At 37.0% G+C, this 22906-nt stretch overlaps 1 protein-coding gene across 1 annotated transcript in view; it reads left to right on the forward strand.

The window, feature by feature from the left end:
* Positions 1-22906, forward strand: part of HSF5 (heat shock transcription factor 5) — a 46742-nt gene that overhangs the window by 19622 nt on the left and 4214 nt on the right. The window contains exons 4-5 of the mRNA XM_032319841.1: positions 106-627; positions 3277-3454. Of these exons, the coding sequence (XP_032175732.1) occupies positions 106-627; positions 3277-3454 (700 nt within the window). The remainder of the gene's footprint in view (positions 1-105; positions 628-3276; positions 3455-22906) is intronic.

A 22906-nucleotide genomic window follows, 5' to 3' on the forward strand; every position in this document is an offset into this window, starting at 1 on the left:
TTAGTTAAAAGTTATTTAACATTTACCAGCCTAAACATTGTTGCTTTCCTCCTTAATCTCATATTCAATTTTCTATCCAAACAGTCCTATTTTCTCTTTTCCCAGAATCCTCCAATGCAATCCTCCTATCCAGTTGAATTTCTGCCTTCTAATTGGCCTTGCAGTGCTACTGATGAAAATAAAAAGACAGAAGTAAACCTAGAGGCTGTTTTTCAGATAGTAGATGAGTTGCATTCCTCCCCTAAATTGGAGATGGTGAAGGTGGAGCCTGTTGAGAATCAGTGCCCAACATCTCAGTCTAACAGAGGCCAACATATCCTAGCTAATTCAAACAACAGCAATCCATCTTCCACAAGTCAGGCTAGCCAGCTGGAGCCACTTACTCCTGTAGGCTCAGATATTACATCTTTTGTGGTCGGAACAGAACAAGCAATTACCTGCTCTCTACCACAGTCACCTGAGTACATCTATACCATCCACACAGCTCAGCCTGTTGAAAATACGACAATGCAGGAATCTGCAGCCATCCAACAAGCTCATGTCAAACTGAAGGAGCAGCTAAATCGTAATCCGTCTCCATCTTCAGTAGTGTTTGTGCAGGAAGGGCTACCATTCAGCACACACCAGGTAAGGCAAAGAGAAAAGTCTCTAAAAAGCTCAGAGTACCTAGTGCTTCTTGCTAAAGACTGTTCTGGTGAAGAGTTTGTTCACATTTTATTCGGGTTTATTACCAGTTCACTATACCTTTTTTTTTTTTTTTTAAAGATTTTATTTATTTATTTATTTGACAGAGAGAGAGAGAGAGAGAGATCACAAGTAGGCAGAGAGGCAGGCAGAGGGAGGGGGGTAAGGCAGGCTTCCCGCTGAGCAGAGAGCCCGATGCGGGGCTCAATCCCAGGACCTGGGACTGTGACCTGAGCCGAAGGCAGAGGCTTAACCCTCTGAGCCACCAGCCCCACATTCTTTCTTTTTTTTTTTTTTCTTTAAAGATTTTATTTATTTATTAGAGCAAGAGAGAGAGAGTGCAAGTGCATGCCAGAGCCCAAAGGGGTGTGGGGCAAGGCAGAGGGACAAGCCCACTTTGTGCTGAGTGCAGAGCCTGACATGGGGCTCCATCCCAGGACCCAGAACTCATGACCTGAGCCAAGTCAGATGCTTAACTGACTGAGCTACCCAGGTGCTCCCATTATGCTTTCCAGAAGCATGGTGGTTGTCCCAGTGATTCTGCACAAAAAATTCAGAAAGAAGTAACCTTAAACCCCAGACTTATTACTGTGTTATGGTCTGAAGTCAGCCTCTAGAGAAGCAGTAGGAGCATTGTGGAATAAAACTTATTTTCATGTTAAAAGCATCCCTTGAGTTTTGCTTCCTATCTAAATTTGGATGGACTAGGTATGCCTGGCTGATTAAATCCACTACTCAGAAAGGATGGTTTATCTGGCAGATAATATCAGGACTTTTCTAGCCATTTGTAGCATGGAGGTAAGAAGATGGTTAGGGGTCTTTTCATACTTTGTTATAGCATTATTGAATTCTCATTTGACTTAGGAGCATACTGTGTTTGAATTTCATTTCTAATATCTACATTCTTTTTGTTGTTGTTATCTACGTTCTTAAAGCAGAATTCTGACTCTAGTTTGAGAGACATATTCTGAAGGTAGAAGCTAATTCCTTTATTGCTGCTGGTTTATGACCAGAAAATGAATAAAATTTGATTCTAAGTAAAACTATATCTAAATTAAAATCAGTTTTTGCGAACTAACTTATATTTTCCTACTTTTATTTTTTTCTTGATCTTAGCCATGTGTATTTATGTATATGTGTATATATATACACATATACACATCTGTAAATGTGTGTGTATATATACACACACATATATATTTTTTAAATTTGGGGTTTTTTTTTTCTTTAATGGGACTGAAAATATCATCACTTTTAGATTCCCAAGATAACTTCTTGATAGTTGTGGTTTTTGTTGTTGTTGTTGTTGGATAGCAAAGCAAAGTCTACTGAGTGATAGCAATGTGATAGTTCAAAGCTCCCAAGAACGGAGGGGACCTGAAGGGACTGCCCAACAGTTGTATTTTTTTTAATGCATTCTTTTTAAGCTCTAATTTTAGATATATCTGTCTTAAGGTATCTATCAACTCATTGTCCTTTTTTGAGCCCAACTGTTGAGACCCAGTATATCATGTGTTAAAATAGTACTATACTGGGAGAAGGGGGGTGGGGTTATGGATGTTGGGGAGGGTATGTGCTATGGTGAGTGCTGTGAAGTGTGTAAACCTGGCGATTGACAGACCTGTACCCCGGGGGATAAAAATATATTATATGTTTATAAAAAAAATTTTAAAAATTAAAAAAAATAGTACTATAAATTCTGTAGACCAAAGATAGGCCCATTGTGTTTCAGATCTGATTGTGGAAAGAAAAGAAAATTTCTCTTTGTTCCTTCATAGTCACATCCAAAGTATTAGATTTCATACCTTAAAATTGCATTCACATAATTACTTTCAAGATCTTTAAAAAATGTTTGAACATCAGAGCTTTTAAAAGCTGTTATTAACTTTTAGCTTTATTTCATTATATAGTTTTATTTAAAATGAATTCGAAGAAATAAGAGTATTTCAGAAGTTGACCACCTTGGGGAAGGAATTTGCATTGCAGAGAAAATTTAGGAACTCCATACTTTATCTCATAAACAGAAAAGATCTAGATTTTTTTAGGGGCGGAAGCTTATACAATTTTGAGCGTCTCTTTAAGACAAAGAATACAAAATTAGTAGAATAAAGTGTCCTCAGCTCCACTGACATCATCCAACAGGATTTTGCCAGTGACCATTTTAGTATTACCAATGGGAGTGGAAATCTGATGGAAGGGATACTAGAGTGGAGAAAGATAGTGGTCTTAACCAATTGTAAATCTGTATATGTTTGTATATGGTCTTAACCAATTGTAAATCTGTATGTGTTTGTGAATTTTACCAAAACAACAACAACATCAAGCTTCATGGTTAATCTTCTGACCCTAAGTAAATGTTTTAGCTCCATATACATTTCAATGCTTTGTGCATGGGAAAATATATATCCTACTACTGAACATTCAGATTAGTTCAAAAAAATCAAAGGTGATATCACTCATAAGAATGAAAAGCCTTTTACAGATATGTTTGTTGGATCATGTTTCAATATTAGAACTCCTCTGAGAAAATATCTTAACTTTTAGTAGATATTTGGAATAAATACAGAATAATGAGTGGGTTTCACGTTTTAGGTGGATGCCAGTATAAAATGCCAGACCAGTCCACCTGAGAATATCTTGCCTTCAGAACAGATGGGATTCCTTATTTCAGAAGTGGGGCCTGCTAGCAAGCCAAGTAAAGATGCAGGTTTATCTACTCCAGCCAGATACAGAGAGCGAAGAAGCAACTCACAGCAAGGAAAGTCCCCTGGTAAGGATTATTGTGCTCTAGTATACTAGAAGTAGAACGATGGTATGGAATTAATATATGAATGACAGTTTTTTTCTGAGTCTTCATTTTTATTAATAATTATATTATACTTACCACATTGCTTTTTTATGTAACTGTAATTATAACTCTATGTGTTTTCTTAATTATCCTTGAAAAGTGTGTAAAAGTTATTTTCCTAGTATTACATGTATGTATTTTCCTACTATTGCAAATTTGAGCTTTCCAAGAGATAGAACATATTAAGTAAAAGCAAAGGAAAATAAGTTATTCAACTTGAAGATGGCAAGGATGAAGAATGACTTAACAGCTGCTTCAAGTGCCAAAGACTTTATCATTCTTAATGTACTTATTTTCTTACTAACAGAATGTAGGACAAGAGGGGATAGAATTAGATGGTCATTAATGACATTATCCCAAGCACTTATAAAGATAGTATGAAGTATGACTTCTTTAATCAGTGGTATTGTTTTTCTTGTGGTTTATAGGAATCTAGAATTAATGATGGTTTTAGGCACATAGAGTTGTTTCCTTTTTTTTAAATTTAAGATCTTATTTATTTATTTGACAGAGAAATCACAAGTAGGCAGAGAGGCAGGCCGAGAGAGCGAGAAGCAGGCTCCCCGCTGAGCAGAGAGCCTGATGCAGGGCTTGATCCCAGGACCCTGAGACGGTGGCCTGAGCCAAAAGCAGAGGCCCAACCCACTGAGCCACCCAGATGTCCCCATAGAGTTGTTTCTCCTATTTTTTATTTATTTATTTATTTTTTAGAGAGAGTGAGAGAGAGTGCACGTGAGTAGTGGTAGGAGGGACAGAAGGAAAAGAGGAGAATTTTTTTTTAAGGTTTATTTATTTGGGGGGTGGCTCACTCATTAAGCATCTGCCTTTAGCTCAGGTCATGATTCCAGGGTCCTGGGATCAAGCCCTGCATTGGGCTCCCTGCTCAGCAGGAAGTGTTCTTCTTCCTCTCCCATTCCCCCTGCTTGTGTTCCCTCTCTTGTTGTGTCTCTCTCTGTCAAATAAATAAATAAGACCTTTTAAAAAAATTTATTTATTTTAAAGAGAGAGGGAGCATGAGCAAGAGGAAGAGGGAGAGTCTCAAGAAGACTCCCTGCTGAGCATAGAACCCAACACAGGGCTTCATCTCACCACCCCAAGATTATGATCTGAGCAGAAACCAAGAGTCAGACCCTTAACTGATTGCTCCAGCCATGCACACCAGAGGGAGAGAATCTTAAGCATGCTCTATGCTCAACATGGAGCCTGGTGCAGGGCTCAATCTCATGATCCTGAGATCATGACCTGAGCCAAAATCAAGAGTTAGACACTCAACCTACTGAGCCACCCAGTTGCCCCTGTTCTCCTGTTCCCAAGGTAACTGGACAAAACCATTTTTAAAGAAGACAGTAACATCTAATAAAACATGTTTCTTTATATGATTCAAAAACAAGTCATCAAAGTCTCCAGTGGCCAACTTTAATATTCTCACACTGTATGCATGACAGAAGCATGCAATTCAGGTAGCATTAATCAGGTCGGACAATCATTTTAGCCTATAAAAATTGAAAAATATTGAGAACTTCTCTGAGAAATTCTCCAAAAGGTAAACTGATAGTGATATGATCAAGATCTTACTCAGACTTATAGGGTTCTTTCTACAAAACACTTTTTAGATGAAAGTGTTTTAGTTTTAGTGTTTCTGCGAAACACTTTTTAGATTACTCATCGTATTTATTAAACTTAGCGTGTATAGTCACTTTTATTTGAATATATGGTCCAATCCATGATGAAACATTAAAATTTCTCACCATTGAAAATGTTAAAGACAACAGCATAGACTGAAGGCAATTTAGAAAAGGACAGGAACTAATATTTGCTGCATACCCATTTTTATGCCATAAAAAACATTGAATGTGATATTGTCATTATTTTAAAGATTGGGAAAATTAGGCTTGGAGAGGATAAGTAACCTGTTTGCAAAGAGAAATGAATAAGGTCACACATTTATTAATGTAGCTAATATTCTACTCATAATCACTCTGCTGAGTGATCCTTGGATACCTAAAAGTATTTAAGTTTCATGTAGTCCCACTTGTTTTTTTGGAGGGGGGGTTGTTTGTTTGTTTGTTGTTTGCTCTTGTTGTCTGTGTTTTTGGAGTCCTATCCAAGAAATCATTGCCAAGACCAATGTCATGAGGTTTTTCCTCTATGTTTCCTTCCAGAAGTTTTATAGTTTAGGTCTTACACTTAGGCCTTTAGCCCATTTTGAGTTAATTTTTGAATATGATGGAAGATAAGGGTGCAACACCATTTTTTTGCACGTGGATATAGTTTTCCTACAACATTTGTTGGAGAGATTGTCCTTTCCGCATTGAGTGGTCTTAGCATCTTAGTGGACGATCATCTGACCGTATAAGTGAGCATTTGTTTCTGGCCTCTCTAGTCTAGACCATTGGTCTGTTTGTAGGTCTTTAGTACCATGTGATCTGTTTAACCTCTCAATTCTGCCCTTGTACAAAACCAGCCTTAGACAATACATAAGTGAATGATTATGGTGGTGTTCCAGTAAAGCTGTATTTACAAAAACAGGTACTCGGCCCAATTTTACCCAGAGGTCATAATTTGCCAACACTTGAATTACACTGACAGCTTCTTTCTGAACAACAATAATGGAAACCAGAAAAGGGTAAAGTCACGTTTTTTACTATAAGGAAAGAAAATGGCAATCCTAGAAGTCTTTACCCAGTTAAAAAAATAATCCTTCAAAAATGAAGGCAAGATGATGAAAACAGTTTTATTTTTTATTTTTTTATTTTTAAAGATTTTATTTTTTTATTTGACAGACAGAGATGACCAGTAGGCAGAGAGGCAGGCAGAGAGAGAGGGGGAAAGCAGGCTCCCTGCTGAGCAGAGAGCCCAATGCGGGACTCGATCCCAAGACCCTGGGATCATGACCTGAGCCGAAGGCAGAGGCTTTAACCCACTGAGCCACCTAGGCACCCTGAAAACATTTTTAGATGAACACAAAATTGAGAGCATGTGCCACAACAGATCAGCACTAAAGGAACTTCTACAGGGTGTTCTTCAGGTAGGAGGAGACTGTGGTAAAGTTATTGATTAGTATGGGCTTTGATGAATCAAGAGTACATACTGTAGCTTTTAGGGTAATCACCAACAAAATAGAAATAATCCAAAGGAAGGCAGGAAAGGGGAAAAAGGGAAGGAAAATAACACAGAGAACAAATAATAAAATGGTGGATCCAAATTTCACCAGTGCAATGATTATATGTAAATGGTCTTAAAAATTTTAATTCAAAGGCAGAAATGCTAGAATGGATAAAAGAGCAAACTCCTACAATAGGCTGGCTATAGGAGACATGTAGCTTGAAAGTAAGTGGATGGGAAAAGTTATAACATGCAAAAAGGAAGTATGAAAGACTGCAGTGGTTATTTTTAAATATTGATAAAACAGACTTTTTTTTTTTAAGATTTTTATTTATTTATTTGACAGAGAGAGATCACAAGTAGGCAGGGAGGCAGGCAGAGAGAGAGGAAGGGAAGCCCGATGCGGGGCTCGATCACAAGACCCTGGGATCATGAGCTGAGTCGAAGGCAGAGGCTTAACCCACTGAGCCACCCAGGCGCCCAGATAAAAACAGACTTTAAGACAGAGCATTATAAAGGGTCTGCGTCATAATGGTGAACAGTTCATCATGGAAGCATATCAATTATAAATGTATTTTTGTGTAATAAGGGCTTTAAAATATATGAAGTAAAAATTAACAAAAAGAGAAATAGGCAATTCCTCAATAGAGTAGTATATATTCTTAAAGGTTTATTTATTTATTTTAGAGAGATCATATGCACATACATGTGGAGGGAGGGACAGAGGGAGAGAATCTTCAAACAGACTCCCCGCTAGGCATGGAGCCCAGTCTGATGAGCCATGAGATCATGGCCTGAGCCAAAATCAAGAGTTGGATGCTCAACTGACTGAGCCACCCAGACATCCCGAGAGTAGGATATTTTAACATACTATCTAAGTAATTGATAGAATAACTAGAAAAAATATTAGTAAAGACATAGGACATCTCAACAACATAATCAGCCATCTTGATCTAATTGGCATTTATAGAACACTGCATCCCAAAACTACAGAATATGTATTATTTTCGAGTGCACATGGTACATTCACCAAGATAGGTTTTATATTGGGCCATAAAACAAGTCTTAATAAATTTACAAGAATTAAAATCATACAAAGTGTATTCTCTGAATACAACAGAATTAAATTAGAATCAGTGATAATTGGGTGTCTGGGTGGCACAGTCAGTTAAGTGTCTGACTCTTGGTTTTAGCTCAGGTTGTGATCTTGGGGTCTTGAGATCGAGCCCTGCATCAGGCTCTGCACTCAGTGCAGAGTCTGCTTGAGATTCTCTCTCCCCCTTCCCTCTCCTGCTCATGCTTTCTTTCTCTCTCTCTCTAAGATGAATAAATCTATCTTAAAAAGAAATCAGTGACAATGAAGTAACGAAGAAGACTTCCAGTATCTGGAAATACAATGATATACGCTAAATAATTCATAGCTCAAAGACATAATCTCAAGAAAAATTAGAAAATATTTGGAATTGAGTGATAATAAAAACACATCAGTTTGTGAGATGCATTTAAACAATGTTAGCATGAAATATGTAGCTTTGTTATTATTTTTTATTTTTATTTTTTAAAGATTTATTTATTTAAAGAGAGAGAGAGTGCATGTATGAGTGGGGCCAGAGGCGGGGCTTGATCTTACAACCCATGAGACCATAACCCATGAGATCATGACCTGAGCCAAAACCAAGGGCTGGATGCTTAAGTGACTGTGAGCCACCCATGTGTCCTAAAATGTGTAGCTTTAAATGGTAGTATTAGAAAAGAAGTAAGATCTAAAATCAATGACCTAAAGTATTGCTATAAGAAGCTAGAAAAAAAAGGTAAACCAAAGTAAACATGAGGAAGGATATACTAAAAATAAGAATAGAAATCAGTGAAATAGAAAATAGTTGAGAAAATTAATGAATATAAAATTGACTCTTTGAAAAGATCAACAAAATTGGCAAACCTCTAGCTAAACTGATCAAGAAAAAAGAAAACCCAAATCATAACTATCAAGAATGAAAAAGAGATATCCACCTCAGAATTTATGGATATTGACAGGATAACAAGAGAATACAGGGGACAGTCTTATATTAATTTACAACACAGTTAAATATTTTGAAAAATACAACTTAACAGAATTCACCCAAGAGCCAGGTAAATAGCCCTATATCTATTCAAGAAGTTGAACTGGTTATCAAAGACTTTTCTTAAAGTAAGAATCCTCATGAAAATAGATGTAAAAATCACTATCAAAAATATTAGCAGATTGAGTCCAACAATATTTAGAAAGTATAATACTCCACAACCAAATAGAGTTTGTCTCAGGAACACAAGGCTTGATTGATTTTCAAATGTTAAACAATGTTACTTGTTATATTACAGAATAAAGGAGAAAAACTTTCTGATGATCTCAATAGATGTAGGGAATGCACTTGAAAAAATTCAGTACTTGTTCATAGTAAAACCCTCAACAAAGTAGGAATAGTGGAAAATTTCTCAAACTGATAAATAACATCTCTAAAATATGTATAACAAAGATCATGGTTAATGGTGAGAGACTACTATATACATTAGAGACTGGGAACAAGGCAAGGACACCCACTTTCACCACATGTAATACAGTATTGTCCTGGTGGGTCTACCATTGCAGTAGGTAAGAAAAAGAAATAAAAGGCATAAAGATTGAAAAGAAAGAAGTAAAAGTATTTGCAGATGGTATGACTGCTCATCTGAAGAAAATCTAGGGAATCTACAAAGCAACTGCTAGAACAAATAAATGAATTTAGCAAGGTTGTAGGACATAAGATTGATACACAAAAATCAACTGTATTTCTCCAATCTAGCAGCACACAATTGGAAAATGAAATAAAAACGATAAGACCAAAATCATAAGATACCTAGAAATAAGTTGAACAAAAGATGTCTAAGACTTCTACATTGAAAGAAATTAAAGAAGATATAAATGGAAAGATATGCCATATTCATGTATAAGAAGATCCAATTTTCTTAAAATGAGGGTTCTTTCCAAATTCATCTGTGAACTCAGTGCAATCCCAATCAAAATTCCAGTGGATTTTTTTTTAATTACAAGATGATTCTAAAATTTAAAAGGAAATGCAAAGATCAGAGAATTACCAAAGCAATCTTCAAAAACAAAAGGTTAGAGGAGATTTTACTGATTTCAAGACTTAACAGAAAGCTATAATAATAAAAATAGTTTGATATTTGTGAAAAGATAGGCATAAAGATGAATGATACAAGGGTCCAGAAATAGATCCATACATATGTGGTCAGTTGCTTTTTAACTGTGGTGCCAAGGCAATGTAGTGGAGAAAGGAAGTCTTTTCAACAAAAATTAGTATTGACCCATACCTCACACCTTAAATAAAAATTAACTTAAAATGAATTACAGACCTAAATATAAAACTCAAACTTCTAAAACTTCTTGGAAAAAAAAAAGAGGAAAAGCTTTGCTACTTTGGAGTGGACAAAGTGGTCTTGGAACACAAAAAGCATGATTAATAAAGAAAAAATTGATAAATTGGATTTCATCAAAATATTAAACTTTTGCTCCTTGAGAGACACCATTAAGAAAATGAAAAGGCAAGCCAGAGTCTAAGAGAAAATATTGACAACATACATGTCAAAACAAAGGACATACTTAGAACATAAAAAGAACTCTTTTTTTTTAAAGATTTTATTTATTTATTTGACAGACAAAGATCACAAGTAGGCAGAGGCAGACAGAGAGAGAGAGAGAAGCAGGCTCCTGCTGAGCAGAGAGCCCAACATGGGGCTTAATCCCAGAACCCTGAGATCATGACCTGAGCCGAAGGCAGAGGCCCAATCCACTAAGCCACCCAGGTGCCCCTGTAAAAAGAACTCTTATAATGCAACTCAAAAATGGGGGAATGTATGAAGAGACGTTTCACAAAAGATATACAAGTGGCCAATAAACACACGAAGAAATGTAACATGATTAATCATTAGGAAAGTCAGATTAAAACTATAATGAGATATCACTACACACCCATTAGAATGCCTAAAATTTTTAAAGAAAAAAACATGACCATGCTAAGTGCTGATGAGACAGCTAGAACTGTTCAGATATTGCTAGTGGGATTAAATAGTGTAACCATTTGGCATTTTCTTAAGAATATAGTTAAAGATACACTCACCACAATTTATGAATTATGTATAAATTACAGTATATCCATACAACAACAGAATACTACTCAGAAATAAAAGGGAACACATTATTGTTATATACAAATCATTATGCTGATGTGGTCCTTGGGGAATATACATTTCTTTTTTTCACTTTTTTTTTAAACATTTTATTTTTTAAAGTAATCTTTATACCCAATGTGGGACTCGAACTCACAACCCTAAGATCAAGAGGCATCTGCTCTACAGACTGAGCAAGCCAAATACCTCTGGAATATACATTTCTATGGAGCAATCCAGTTTTTGCTGCCTACTTTTTGCTAGAGTGGATCTAAAAGGTCAGAGGATTACTTTAGAGGCTGAACAGTCACACATCATACAAGCAGGCCAGGCTTTTCAATTCTTTAAAAAAAAAAAAAAAGACTACTGCTTTGTTTGCTTTTGGTCATTCCAGATGTGAGTTATAACAGGGATCTCATTTAGGTAGATTTTAAGCCTTACAAGTCTGGAATTTGATTTACTGTCTATACTTCGCCCATCCCTTTCATTCAACCTAATGGAACCTGTATTGAGATCATCTAAAAGAATGGGTTTCATTGGAAGGATAACATCCTTAATCTGATCTTTGCCATAGAGCTTTCTCCCATTATCTATCAGTAGCACTTGAGAAAAGCTTGAGGACCTCTTACCACTATTTCAGGTTGGGATAATGAAGCAATGGGGTGCATAATCCAAATTATTGAACTCTAGACAATAAGTTATCAACCACAGGCAGAGAATCATTCCCTTCCATCTCTGCTTGCTCTCCTCCGGCTACCTCTAGTCCAAGTTCATCTCTTATTTTAGGGCTTTGCTGAATATGTCAAGAAAGAGCGAGTACATGGTAAATTTTGTCAGCCTTTCCTCCTATGGTTGCATGCTCTCTTGGTGTGTGGTCTGCCTTCCAGGGCTATCGCAGCAACAATTTTATCAGATGTTGTGATATGGGTTACAAAGATCATTGGCATTCTAACCTGCTGTGTCTTAATTACTTGCTGTCTGACTACTAAGCCAATACCGTGTATTTTAATTTGAATAATAGCAGCACTCACTTCTAGATTCTAAATTCTGTGTTAGACCACATGTAAGTTAGGCTACTGTAACAAACAGAACAAAAAAAACCAGTAGCTTAAACAGTTCAGAAGCTTGTTGTTCTCAGTCTGATACAGTCTGGGAGTAAGCTGTTGAGAGCTGATGTGGCACTCTCTCTGGTACCCCTTAGGTATTGCGTGGTTAAAAAAAGCTCACCACTCTATCAGTATGTCAGCCAGCATCCTGCTATAAATATCCTTTCCTTTTATGAGCATAATCATTGCTTCTGCTCACACCAGTTTGACTAAAACTTAGTCACACGGTCAAACTAGCTGCAGGGAAGCTTGTAAATGTAGTCTTTAGCTGGGGACCACCTGCCCGTTTAAACACCACCATGATTTTTAAGGGAAGAATACTTATTAGGAGATAACTAGAAGTCTCTTTTGTATGGACTAAGAAAATATTTATAATAAAATATAAAACATTGTATTAGTAATACATAAAGGCTTCTACAAACCAATAAGAAAAAGGCAACCCAATAAAAGTAAATAAAATGATACTAATCATGTGCTCGTCAGAAGAAACACAGTGACCAATATGCATATAGAATGATGTTGAACCCCTCAGAGAAATCAGTAGAGAAATACAAATTAAATCAGCCAAAAAGTTGTTTGTTTGTAGGTTTTTTTTGGCAGTTTGATTGGCAAAACTTAAGCTGTTCCTACTATCCAGGTTTGATAAAATTTTAGGAGAAAAGGAACCTCTCCTCTACTGTAACTGGAATGTAAATTTGTATAGCCTTTTGGAGGGCTTAGTCATTATCTGTAAATAATTAAAATGCTCATATGCTTTGACTTAAGAATTCCGCTGTCAGGAATCGCTCCTACAGAGTTCATTGTTGTATCATTTATGATAGCAAAAATTTGGAAAAAGCATAAGTGCCTGACAAGAGGGACCTAGATATGAAAAATTAATGTAATGAAATGCTATGCAACCACTTAAGAATATAAAATAACTTGATATGTTGTTACTCGAAAAGATAGTAAGTGTTCATGATATGTTAAGTGGATGAAGCAAGGTTTGTAGCACAGTATGTCTGGGACAGCCTCCTTTCTAGAAAGAAAAAGTACATACTATATAATTATAGAAAAAATATGGAAGTATATGATAAAAGTGATTGATGTAACAGTGGTTACCTCTGGGAAAGTAGAATTGGAAGTGTAGAAAGGTACTTTTTTACCTTTCGGTTTCTGTATGAGTATACACAATAGTGGGATTATGGGAAATTTTCACTCCCTTTTTGTATTTTTCTAGATATTTTAAATTAAAAAAAAATTTTAAAGTGTTTAAATATTTTAAAGTTTTCCTATAGTATAAGTTTAAAAGCATTAAAATAATTGGAATGGAAAATTTTAAGAATATTTTGAAAAAAATATTTATACTCCCCCTTTTTTTAGGATTTATTTATTTGAGAGAGAGAGAAAGCGTGCAGTGGGGAGGGGCAGAGGAAGGAGGAAAGAGAATGCTGAGGGCTGAGCCCGATGTGGGGCTTGATTGCATGACAGATCGTGACCTGAGCTGAAACCAAGAGTTGGACGTTAAACTGACTACACCATGAGGCACCCCCACATCCCAGTTATTAATCTGACTTTGGAGTTTTAGATATGATTGACTCAAGCTAACCTTATCCCACACCTAAAATGCTTTTCCAAGATTTTGTAGAATTTCTAGGGCTTACAGTGGTGTTTTAAAATTTCTGTTTGTTTAATTTCAATTCATCCATTTCCCACTTCTTACAACACTTCTCTTCTGTCTTCTCCATGCTGTAACCACATGTAGAACTTATCCCTCTTCCTTTGATTTCTACCTTCCCCTGGGCCTTTATATTAGGCATTTGTATGTGTTCAATACTTTTCTGAAGGATGGTAGAAAGGGTTTGCATTTAGAATACTGCCAATAATTTTAAATGGAATGTTGTCCATCTTTCTTTTTATTTTTATTTTTAAAAATACTTTATTTATTTGAGGGGGAGAGAGAGAGAGAGAGCATGAGAACAAGTGGGGTAAGGAGCAGAGGGAGAGGGACAAGCAAACTCTGCCCTGAGCTTGGAGTATGACAAGTACAACAAGTCTCACGACCCTAAGAGCTGAAATCAAGAGTTGGTTGCTTAACCGACCAAGCCACCCAGGTGCTCCTCCAACTTTCTTTTTAAAAGACCTTCAGTGGGGTGTCTGGGTGGCTCAGTGGGTTGCCAGGGTGGCTCAGTGGGTTAAGCCTCTGCCTTCGGCTCAGGTCATGATCTCAGGGTCCTGGGATCGAGTCCTATATTGTGCTCTCGACTCAGCAGGGAGCCTGCATCCCCCCCTTCTCTCTCTCTGCCTGCCTCTCTGCCTACTCGTGATCTCTCTCTGTCAAATAAATAAATAAAATCTTAAAAAAAAAAAAAAAAAAAGACCTTCAGTCACTTTACCACTTTTTCACCTTTCCTTGTCACTAATCACTACGGCCTTTGCCTTGTCGTCTTTCCTTGTACTGGCGCTATACCTTCTCTGTTTTTTAATTTTTTTTCTTACTTAAGGAGAGAAGTTAAGCATTTCATCTATTTCCTAATGTCTTTGAGGCCTTATCTTCCCCACCCAAAACAATCTGACAAGATATAGTCTCTACAAAGACAGTTACCTCCCCATGAGGAATTCTGGTACCTGCTGTTAAAATAGTAATTTCATCTCTTTCACTATTATGGTTATAAGTGTAACTGATTAAGTAATTAATACATTAATTATCCTTATTAACTCTTCATGTTGGTTTTTTCCCCCCCTAAGTAAAATCTTATCCTTTGGTCAGTGGTGTCGACAACTGAGTCTTAATTGACCTTGGCTTCCTGCTGGGAAACACAAGAGTTGTGACATACTGGCATTATTAGGACATCTGATCACATTTCCATTTTATTAGGGGCAAAGAGTAAAATAACTTATATTTAAACTAGAACCTCTTCGCTAAAAAGTTAGCTTTTGTAATGAGAATGCATACATAAATACAATTCATGAAGTATAAAATTGTTCTACTTTGATAGAAGTTAACCTAATGGTCCATGAAATAGCTGTATACATGGCTGTATATAGGGTTCTTTGGGATTAGAAGACCTTAATCAAAGTCCATGTAAGAGTTATATACTATTTACTCAAGGCAGTATGGCATAGTTGACAGGAAGAAGGCTTTTGGTTTTAGAAAAACCTGTATTAAAATTAAAACCTAAATTAAATAAAAATTGTTTAAATTTTTTTAAATTTATTATTTATTTTGAGAGAGAGCATGAGTGAGGGGGAGGGGCAGAGGGAAAGGGAAAAGCAGACTCCCTGCTGAGCAGGGAGGCTGGTGCAAGGCTCCATCCCAGGACCCTGGGTTCATGACCTGAGCCGTAGGCAGACATTTAATCGACTGAGCCACCAGGCACTCCTAAATAAAAATTCTAAATTAAAATCTGGAAGCATTTACCGTGGTAATCTTGGACATATTTGCCTTACTGAGCCTCAGTTACATCACCTATAAAATGAAGATAATGATAATGTAAAACATAACCAGCCTGGGGGCGCCTGGGTGGCTCAGTGGATTAAGCCGCTGCCTTCGGCTCAGGTCATGATCTCAGTGTCCTGGGATCGAGCCCCGCATCGGGCTCTTTGCTCAGCGGGAGCCTCCTTCTCTCTCTCTTTCTCTCTGCCTGACTCTCTGCCTACTTGTGATCTCTCTCTCTGTCAAATAAATAAATAAAATCTTTAAAAAAAAAAAAAAACATAACCAGCCTGGTATAGTGCCTGGTACATAGTAACTAGTCAGTACATGGTAGCAATGGAATTTTAGCAATAATTATCATTTTCATAATCCTATCATTGTGTTTATTACTGTTAAGTACCTTTCAAATGACTGGTGTCACTTCAAATTCATGTGGGTTCCCAGTGTTGCCAGCATCCTGTTTTTCCATAGTATACTCTCCATTTTCCAAAGCCATATCATCTACCATGTCATCTCTGCTCTCACTTCCAACACCCTCCTCTTTTCATTCCCAGCTGTAACCTTGTTTCTTACTGAGAAAATGGAAGCCGATACAAGAGAACTTTCATATTTTCCCACCAACAAATCTATCAGTCTACCTCCTGTTGTAGTGCTACGGTCTGCCTTTCCCCTTGTTACCATGGAAGAGGGTCTGTCCTTCCATTCGTGTACAGAATCCCATGTGCTTATGGACCTAGCACTTACAGTCATCCCCCTTTACTCTTCAATAATCACTTTTTACCTTTTATGCAAAGTAATTCCCATCAGCATACAGACATGCCATGGTAAGTTCTATGATAAAAAGAAATTATTTCACCTTTCCTTCATTCATATCTCCATCCAGCTTTTACTCCGTTTTTGTGTTTCCCTTAGAGAGAAGCTCCTTAAACATATCCTTTCCTCACCCAGGTTTTCATTCCTGTTACTCAGTTGAAACTGCTCTTGTCAAGGTTTACATTGACTGTGAAGTTGCCCGGTTCTCAGTCCCCACTTTGCTGGACCCCTGCGGCATTTGAACCCACCACTTCACACTTCCTGAAGTACTTCCTTTGCTCGGCCTCTGCAGTATCACCTGTTCCTGGTTTTCCTTCACCTGCACCTGTACTAGTCACTCCGTAGTTTCTTTTACTGAATCTTCTTTATTTTTCCTGACTTTTAATTATGGATGAGTCCCAGAGCTCAATTCTTGGACCTCTTTTCTTCTCTTTCAGTTCCTAGGTAATCCCAAACAGTCTCATTGCTTTTATTATCATCTTTATAGTGATGACTCCTAAATTTATATCATAAGCCTCAATCTTCTCTGAACTCCAGACTTGCATACCTTATTGCCTATGCTACATTTTTGATTGGATATGCCATAGGTGTTCCAAACTTAGAATATTCCATCCTTTCCCCAATTTTGCTTATTTTAGGAAATAATACTTCTAGTCACTTCTAGTCAGCCAAAAATCTTGACTTTATTCTCTCACATCCTACGCATTAGCAAATTCTAACAGCTTAATATCAGCGGAGACCCAGAATCCGACCATTTCTCATCACCCTCGCATACTCTCACCACGGTCCGAGCACTACCATCTCTTGCCTCGATGATTGCAGTAGCTTCTTAACCAGTCTTCCTGCTCTGTTTTTGGCCCCTAAAACCTTTCCTTCACACAATAGAGTCATCCTTTTTAAAATGTTAATTATTTCCTTGTTTAAATTTTTCCAATGGTTCTCCATCACATTTAGAATAAAATCTAAAAATCCTTATTATGGTCTGCAAAATGCTGAATGATTTGGCTCTTGGCAACTGTGCTGACTTCATCTTCTACCACTTTGGTCCTGCTCATCTGTTCTAGCCACAACAATCTCTTCACTAGTCTTTGAGCAAACTATGCACATTCTTGCCTTCACACTTGCTGTTCACCTGGATATTTACACGGCTTGCTCCTTTATCTCATTCAGTTCTCCACTCAAATGCCAGCTCATCATAGAAATCTTCCTGACTGTGTTCTTTGAAATAGCATCCTATTCCCCATGTCCTGCCCTCCCTCAATCTCTATTCTTTATCCCTTTTTGTTTTTCTTTGGTAGGACATATCACTACTTGACATCTTCTATTGATTATTTTTCATCCCTCTTGATGGTTAGCTCCATGAGGGCAAGGATTTGTTTTGTTCATTGCTATATCCTCAGCATCGAGAGGTTAGCTGTGGCACTCAGTGTTTGTTGAGCGAATGAATTGCTTTTTTCCCCACTCTTAACTGATCTATTTAAAAAAAAAATGCTTGGAAAAAAAGCAATATTAAAAAAAAATGGTGGTAAAATAGATATAAGCTACATTTTACCATCTTAACCATTTTTTTAAAAAAAGATTGTACTTGTTTATTTGACAGAGAGACAGCGAGAGAGGGAACACAAGTGGGAGCGGGAGAAGCCGGCTTCCCACTGAGCAGGAAACCCGATGCAGGGCTCCATCCCAGGACCACGGGGATCATGACCTGAGCTGAAGGCAGACGCTTAACAACTGAGCCACTCAGGCACCGCATCTTAACCATTTTTAAGCATATAGTTCAGTGGCATTAAGTACATGTAAGGAGTCAAACCACCCCTCAGGTTTCTTTTAACAAATACTTACTGAACAATTGCCTTGGGCTTGGTATAATGCTAGTGTGATAGGGACACATGAGTAATGTCCCCCACAGTTTTATTCTTCTGGAACCAAGAACTGGAAGTGTTTTACTAAGATGCCATTTCATATCTTGTCATTATGCACTGACTTTTTTAAATTTTTTTTACATTTTTAAATTTTTAAATAATTTTGTATTTTTTTATTAACATATAATGTATTATTAGCCCCAGGGGTACAGGTCTGTGAATTGCCAAGTTTACACACTTCACAGCACTCACCATAGCACATACCTTCCCCAATGTCCATAACCCAACCACCCTCTCTCTAGCCCCCTCCTCACAGCAACCCTCAGTTTGTTTTGTGAGATTAAGGGTCTCTTATGGTTTGTCTCCCTCCTGATCCCATCTTGTTTCATTTATTCCTTTCCTACCCCCCAAAAACCCATGTTGCCTCTCAACTTCCTCAAATCAGGGAGATCATATGATAATTGTCTTTTTCTGATTGAGTTATTTCGCTAATGTTCTGACATTTAAACCTCAGGTATGTTTGGCTGTGAATTTTACTTTTTGTAGCCATTTTCTGCTTTCTCTGGCAGGGAAATTTGGTCATTTCACATTAATAGGAAAATACATATTTTTAGATAAAATTCACAAAACGTAAAATTAACCATTTTGAAGTGCAAAACTCAGTGACAGTATATTCACAGTGTTGTGCAACCTGTACCTCTATCTAGTTCCCAAACATTTTCATCAATCCAAAAGAAAACCTCATATTCATTAAGCAGTTATTTCTATTGCCTCTTCCTTCATTCCCTTGGCAGCTACCAATCTGTGTTCTGTCTCTATAGATCTATCTCTTCTGGGATATTTCATATAAGTGAATTCATGTAATATGTGACTTTTTGTGTCTGACTTATTTCACTTAGCATAAAGTTTTCAAGGTTCATCCACATTGTACCATTTGTATCAGAATTTTCTTTTTATGGTTAAATAATAGTACATTGTATGTATATACCACAATTCATTTATCCATTCATCTGCTGATGAACATTTGAGCTGTTTCTACCTTTTGGCTATTGTGAATAGTGCTGCTGTGAACGTATGTGTACATGTATTTGAGTATTTGTTTACAACTCTTTTGGGTATACACATAGGAGTGGAATTGCTGGATCATATCGTAATTCTGCATTTAACTATTGGCCAAACTATTTTCCATAAAAGCTGCACCATTTTACATTCCCTACAGCAATGTACAAGGGTTCCTGTTTTTCCATATCCTCATTAACACTTATTATTTTCCTATTATTATTATTGTTATAGCCATCCTAGCAATCCTAGCAATCTTTATTTTACTCATTGTGGTTTTGATTACATTTCCCTAATGATTAGTGATGTTGAACATCTCTTCACATGCTTTTTGGCCATTTGTATATTTTCTTTGAAGAAAGAAAAGATAACTTTTTTTTTACAACTATTATAACAATATTCTATTTGATGAAATATTGTGTTTTGGTTAACTATCTCAATTATGCCTCTAGTGAGTGCTACAAGTCAGTAAACTGTGACCTGTGAACCAAATCTAGCACACTGCCTGTTTTTATATGGCCTGCAAGCTAAGCATAGCTGGAGGAAAATAAAAAGAAGAATATTTCATGTCACATAAAAATGATATGAAATTCCAGTTTCAGTGTCTATAATAAAAAAAGTTTAGTTGGAACACACAGCCACACCCATTCATTTATGTTTTGTCTGTGACTTCTTTTACACTAGACTAGCACAGTCAGATAATTGTAATTGAGACCATATAGCCCCCAAAGCTTAAGATATTAATATATTATCTGGTTCTTTACAGAAAAAGTTGGCCTACTCTATCTTCTTCTACTCAGGTTGCTATAACAGAAACACTATAGAGTGGCTAGCTTATAAATAACAGAAATTTATTTCTCACAGTTCTGGAGGCTGAGAAGCCTCAGATCAAGGCACAGTAAATTCAATGTCTGGTGAGAACATGCCCTCTGGTTCATAGATGGCCATCTTCCTGCTATCTCTCATATGGCAGAAGAGATGAGGGAGTTCTCTGGGATCTCTTTTACAAGGGCACTGATATCATTCATAAAGTTCCACTCTCATGACCTAGTGACCTCCAGAAATTGCAGCTTTCTAACACCACCACATTGGGGTTAGGTTTCAACCTATGAATTTCAGGGAGATAAACATTCAGTCTATTGAAATCTATATTAGAAAGTCGTTGTTCTTAGCTTCTGATCCTTGATGACCAGAGAAGCCCTTAGGAGATAAGGAGGTACTTTTGAGGAGGGCTCAAAATTGACTAATGTTTAGTTTAGTTCTCAGAGATGACCAAATGTTTTAAATTTTGATACTAAACTCCAAGATTAAAGTAATAATGATAGGAACTAAATGTGAAATTCCTAAAGTATCACTTCAATTTCAACTATCATTATTATTATGAGTATCTCCCCTCAATAGGGTTTCAACTTCCCCAATGTATTATTTATGATAAAAACAAAGAAATTTCATGAAATCGCTTCTAAAGACTCCTTTCCCTCCAAATTCTGAAATACTATGATTCTAACATTATCTGTTGGATATTGTTCAATTATATTGTTCAATATCTCATTGAATAGGGCATCCTATATTCCAGAACTTCTCAGTGCCCTTCTGTAACTGAATTATTTTGAAAATGTGGTGCGTCTGCCTGACTTAAGTAGAAGCATCTTCTCACTCTTCAAGCTTTCTTAGAATTTCTTTCAAATAAGAGACTTCAAGTTGATTAAATATCCAGATTATATTGATTTTAATAGATGTGTGTTTTGTTAGAAAGAGATTGTCAATCACAATCATTGCCATGCTGTGTGTAGGCTTTTTGAGCACATATTAACTTAAGGAAATGCTCAGTCACGCTCCTCCAATTTCTGTAATGCTATCACCCTAAACTGGATATACCCAAATATTGATCTTATGGTAAAAATCTATACTCATTTCTGTTTTGATGGGGTATTTACTTTCTGGTTAAGGGAAAGTGAATGTTTACAAGCAAAGTTCTATTCATTCCTAAAGAAAGGATTTACCATTTTGTAGCTGTTGGATTATGGATGAGACTTCATTAAGACAATAATCCCCAAACCCTAGAGGGTGCTCTCAGTAGGAATTAACATTCCCAAACAAGTAGATGCAATGCTCTTCTCCCTCAAGGCCTTTCAGCTCTCAAACCAACTGAGCTACTGTAATCCCCAAATACTAACCTTCTCGGATGAGTACGCAAGCTTCTCTTTCTAAATGAAGTCATATAAACGTCTAGAATCACCCAGCTAGTCTATGTCTTTTTGTATTTTTATTGGTCTCTATACTCTTAACTCCTTAACCAGCTGCTTTGTTAATGAAGGAAGCTCACTTTGATAAAACTACTATGTTTTGATGCCCGTTATTGGAAGCCGCGTGCCAAATGCTAATTTAAAGCCAGTCATGAAGGGTAAGAGAGTTTGTTGTACACATTCATTTATATAACTCATTCTGAGGCTGTTACACAGCCACCTAGGCTAGTGTGTGTGTGTGTGTGTGTGTGTGTGTGTGTGTGTGTGTGTGTTGTTGTTGTTGGTTTTTTTTAAGATTTTACTTATATATTATATATTTGAGAGATAGAGCACAAGTAAGCAGAGCAGTAGGCAGAGGGAGAGGGAGAAGCAGGCTCCCCACTGAGCAGAGAGCCTGATGCAGGGCTGAATCCCAGGACCCTGGAATCATGACCTGAGTGGAAGGCAGATGCTTAACCAACTGAGCCACCCAGGTGCCCCTGGGCTATTGCTTTTTCAAGTATGCCTGTCTGTGATGTGTTCTTGTCCATTATTTGAACTTACCAATATGATAAAATCTTAAAAAAAAAAACAACAAAAAGGTTTTTTTGCTGCTGTTCTTCAGTCTGCCTCCCCATGTGAAATCTGTAGTGGCTTTACTAACCTTTTATTTTTTTTTAATTTTATTTATTTATTTGACACAGAGAGAGAGAAATCACAAGTAGGCAGAGAGGCAAGGAGAGGGAGAAGCAGGCTTCCTGCCGAGAAGGGAGCCTGATGAGGGGCTTGATCCCGGGACCCTGAGATCATGACCAGAGCTGAAGGCAGACACTTAATGACTTGCCACCCAGGTGCCCAGTGGCTTTACTAGCATTTACCTTAAATATGTTCTTTATATATGGCCTGTCTTTCTTCTGACACGGAGCTGAGGTGTTTAGAGAATGTTCATCGTTAGGTATTATCCTTCATCTTTGGGGCAGCTTTTAGAAATCCTGATGCCTAGGTAGAACTCCACACCAATTAAAGCAGAATGTTACAGTAGGAACCATAAGCATCAGTATTTTTTAAAAGATCCCTAGGTGATTCCAGTGTGCCACAAGGTTGAGAAACCACTGGCTTTACTTATTAACCATTTGGCTTAGAGTAGAGTTTCTTGCTTCTGGTAGCAGTTTACTCCTCAGGATCAATTAAGTGACCTGATAATAATGTACTTTAACTATTTGAAAAAAAGATGTTATATAAATATGAGACTGATTTTTATTGTTATATAGACTGAAAAGGAGCACTCTTTTATGGTAAAATATACATAACATGAAATTTAGCATGTTAAACATTTTGTACACTTAAGTGGCATGAAGCACATTCCTGTTGTTGCTCTACCATCACCACCATCCATCTCCAGAGCTTTTATCATCTTCTTAAACTGAAACTGTGTCCATTCAGTAACTCCCATAATAGCCTATAGCCCGTGGCAGCCACCATGCCACTTTTTGTCTCTACAAATTTGACTGCTCTGGGTACTCATACAGTGGAATTACACAGTATTTGTCTTTTTGTGACTGACTTATTTGAATTAGCATAATATC

The sequence above is a fragment of the Mustela erminea genome, chromosome 18 (genome assembly GCF_009829155.1).
Source record: "Mustela erminea isolate mMusErm1 chromosome 18, mMusErm1.Pri, whole genome shotgun sequence".
In the NCBI taxonomy this organism is placed as follows: Eukaryota; Metazoa; Chordata; class Mammalia; order Carnivora; family Mustelidae; genus Mustela; species Mustela erminea.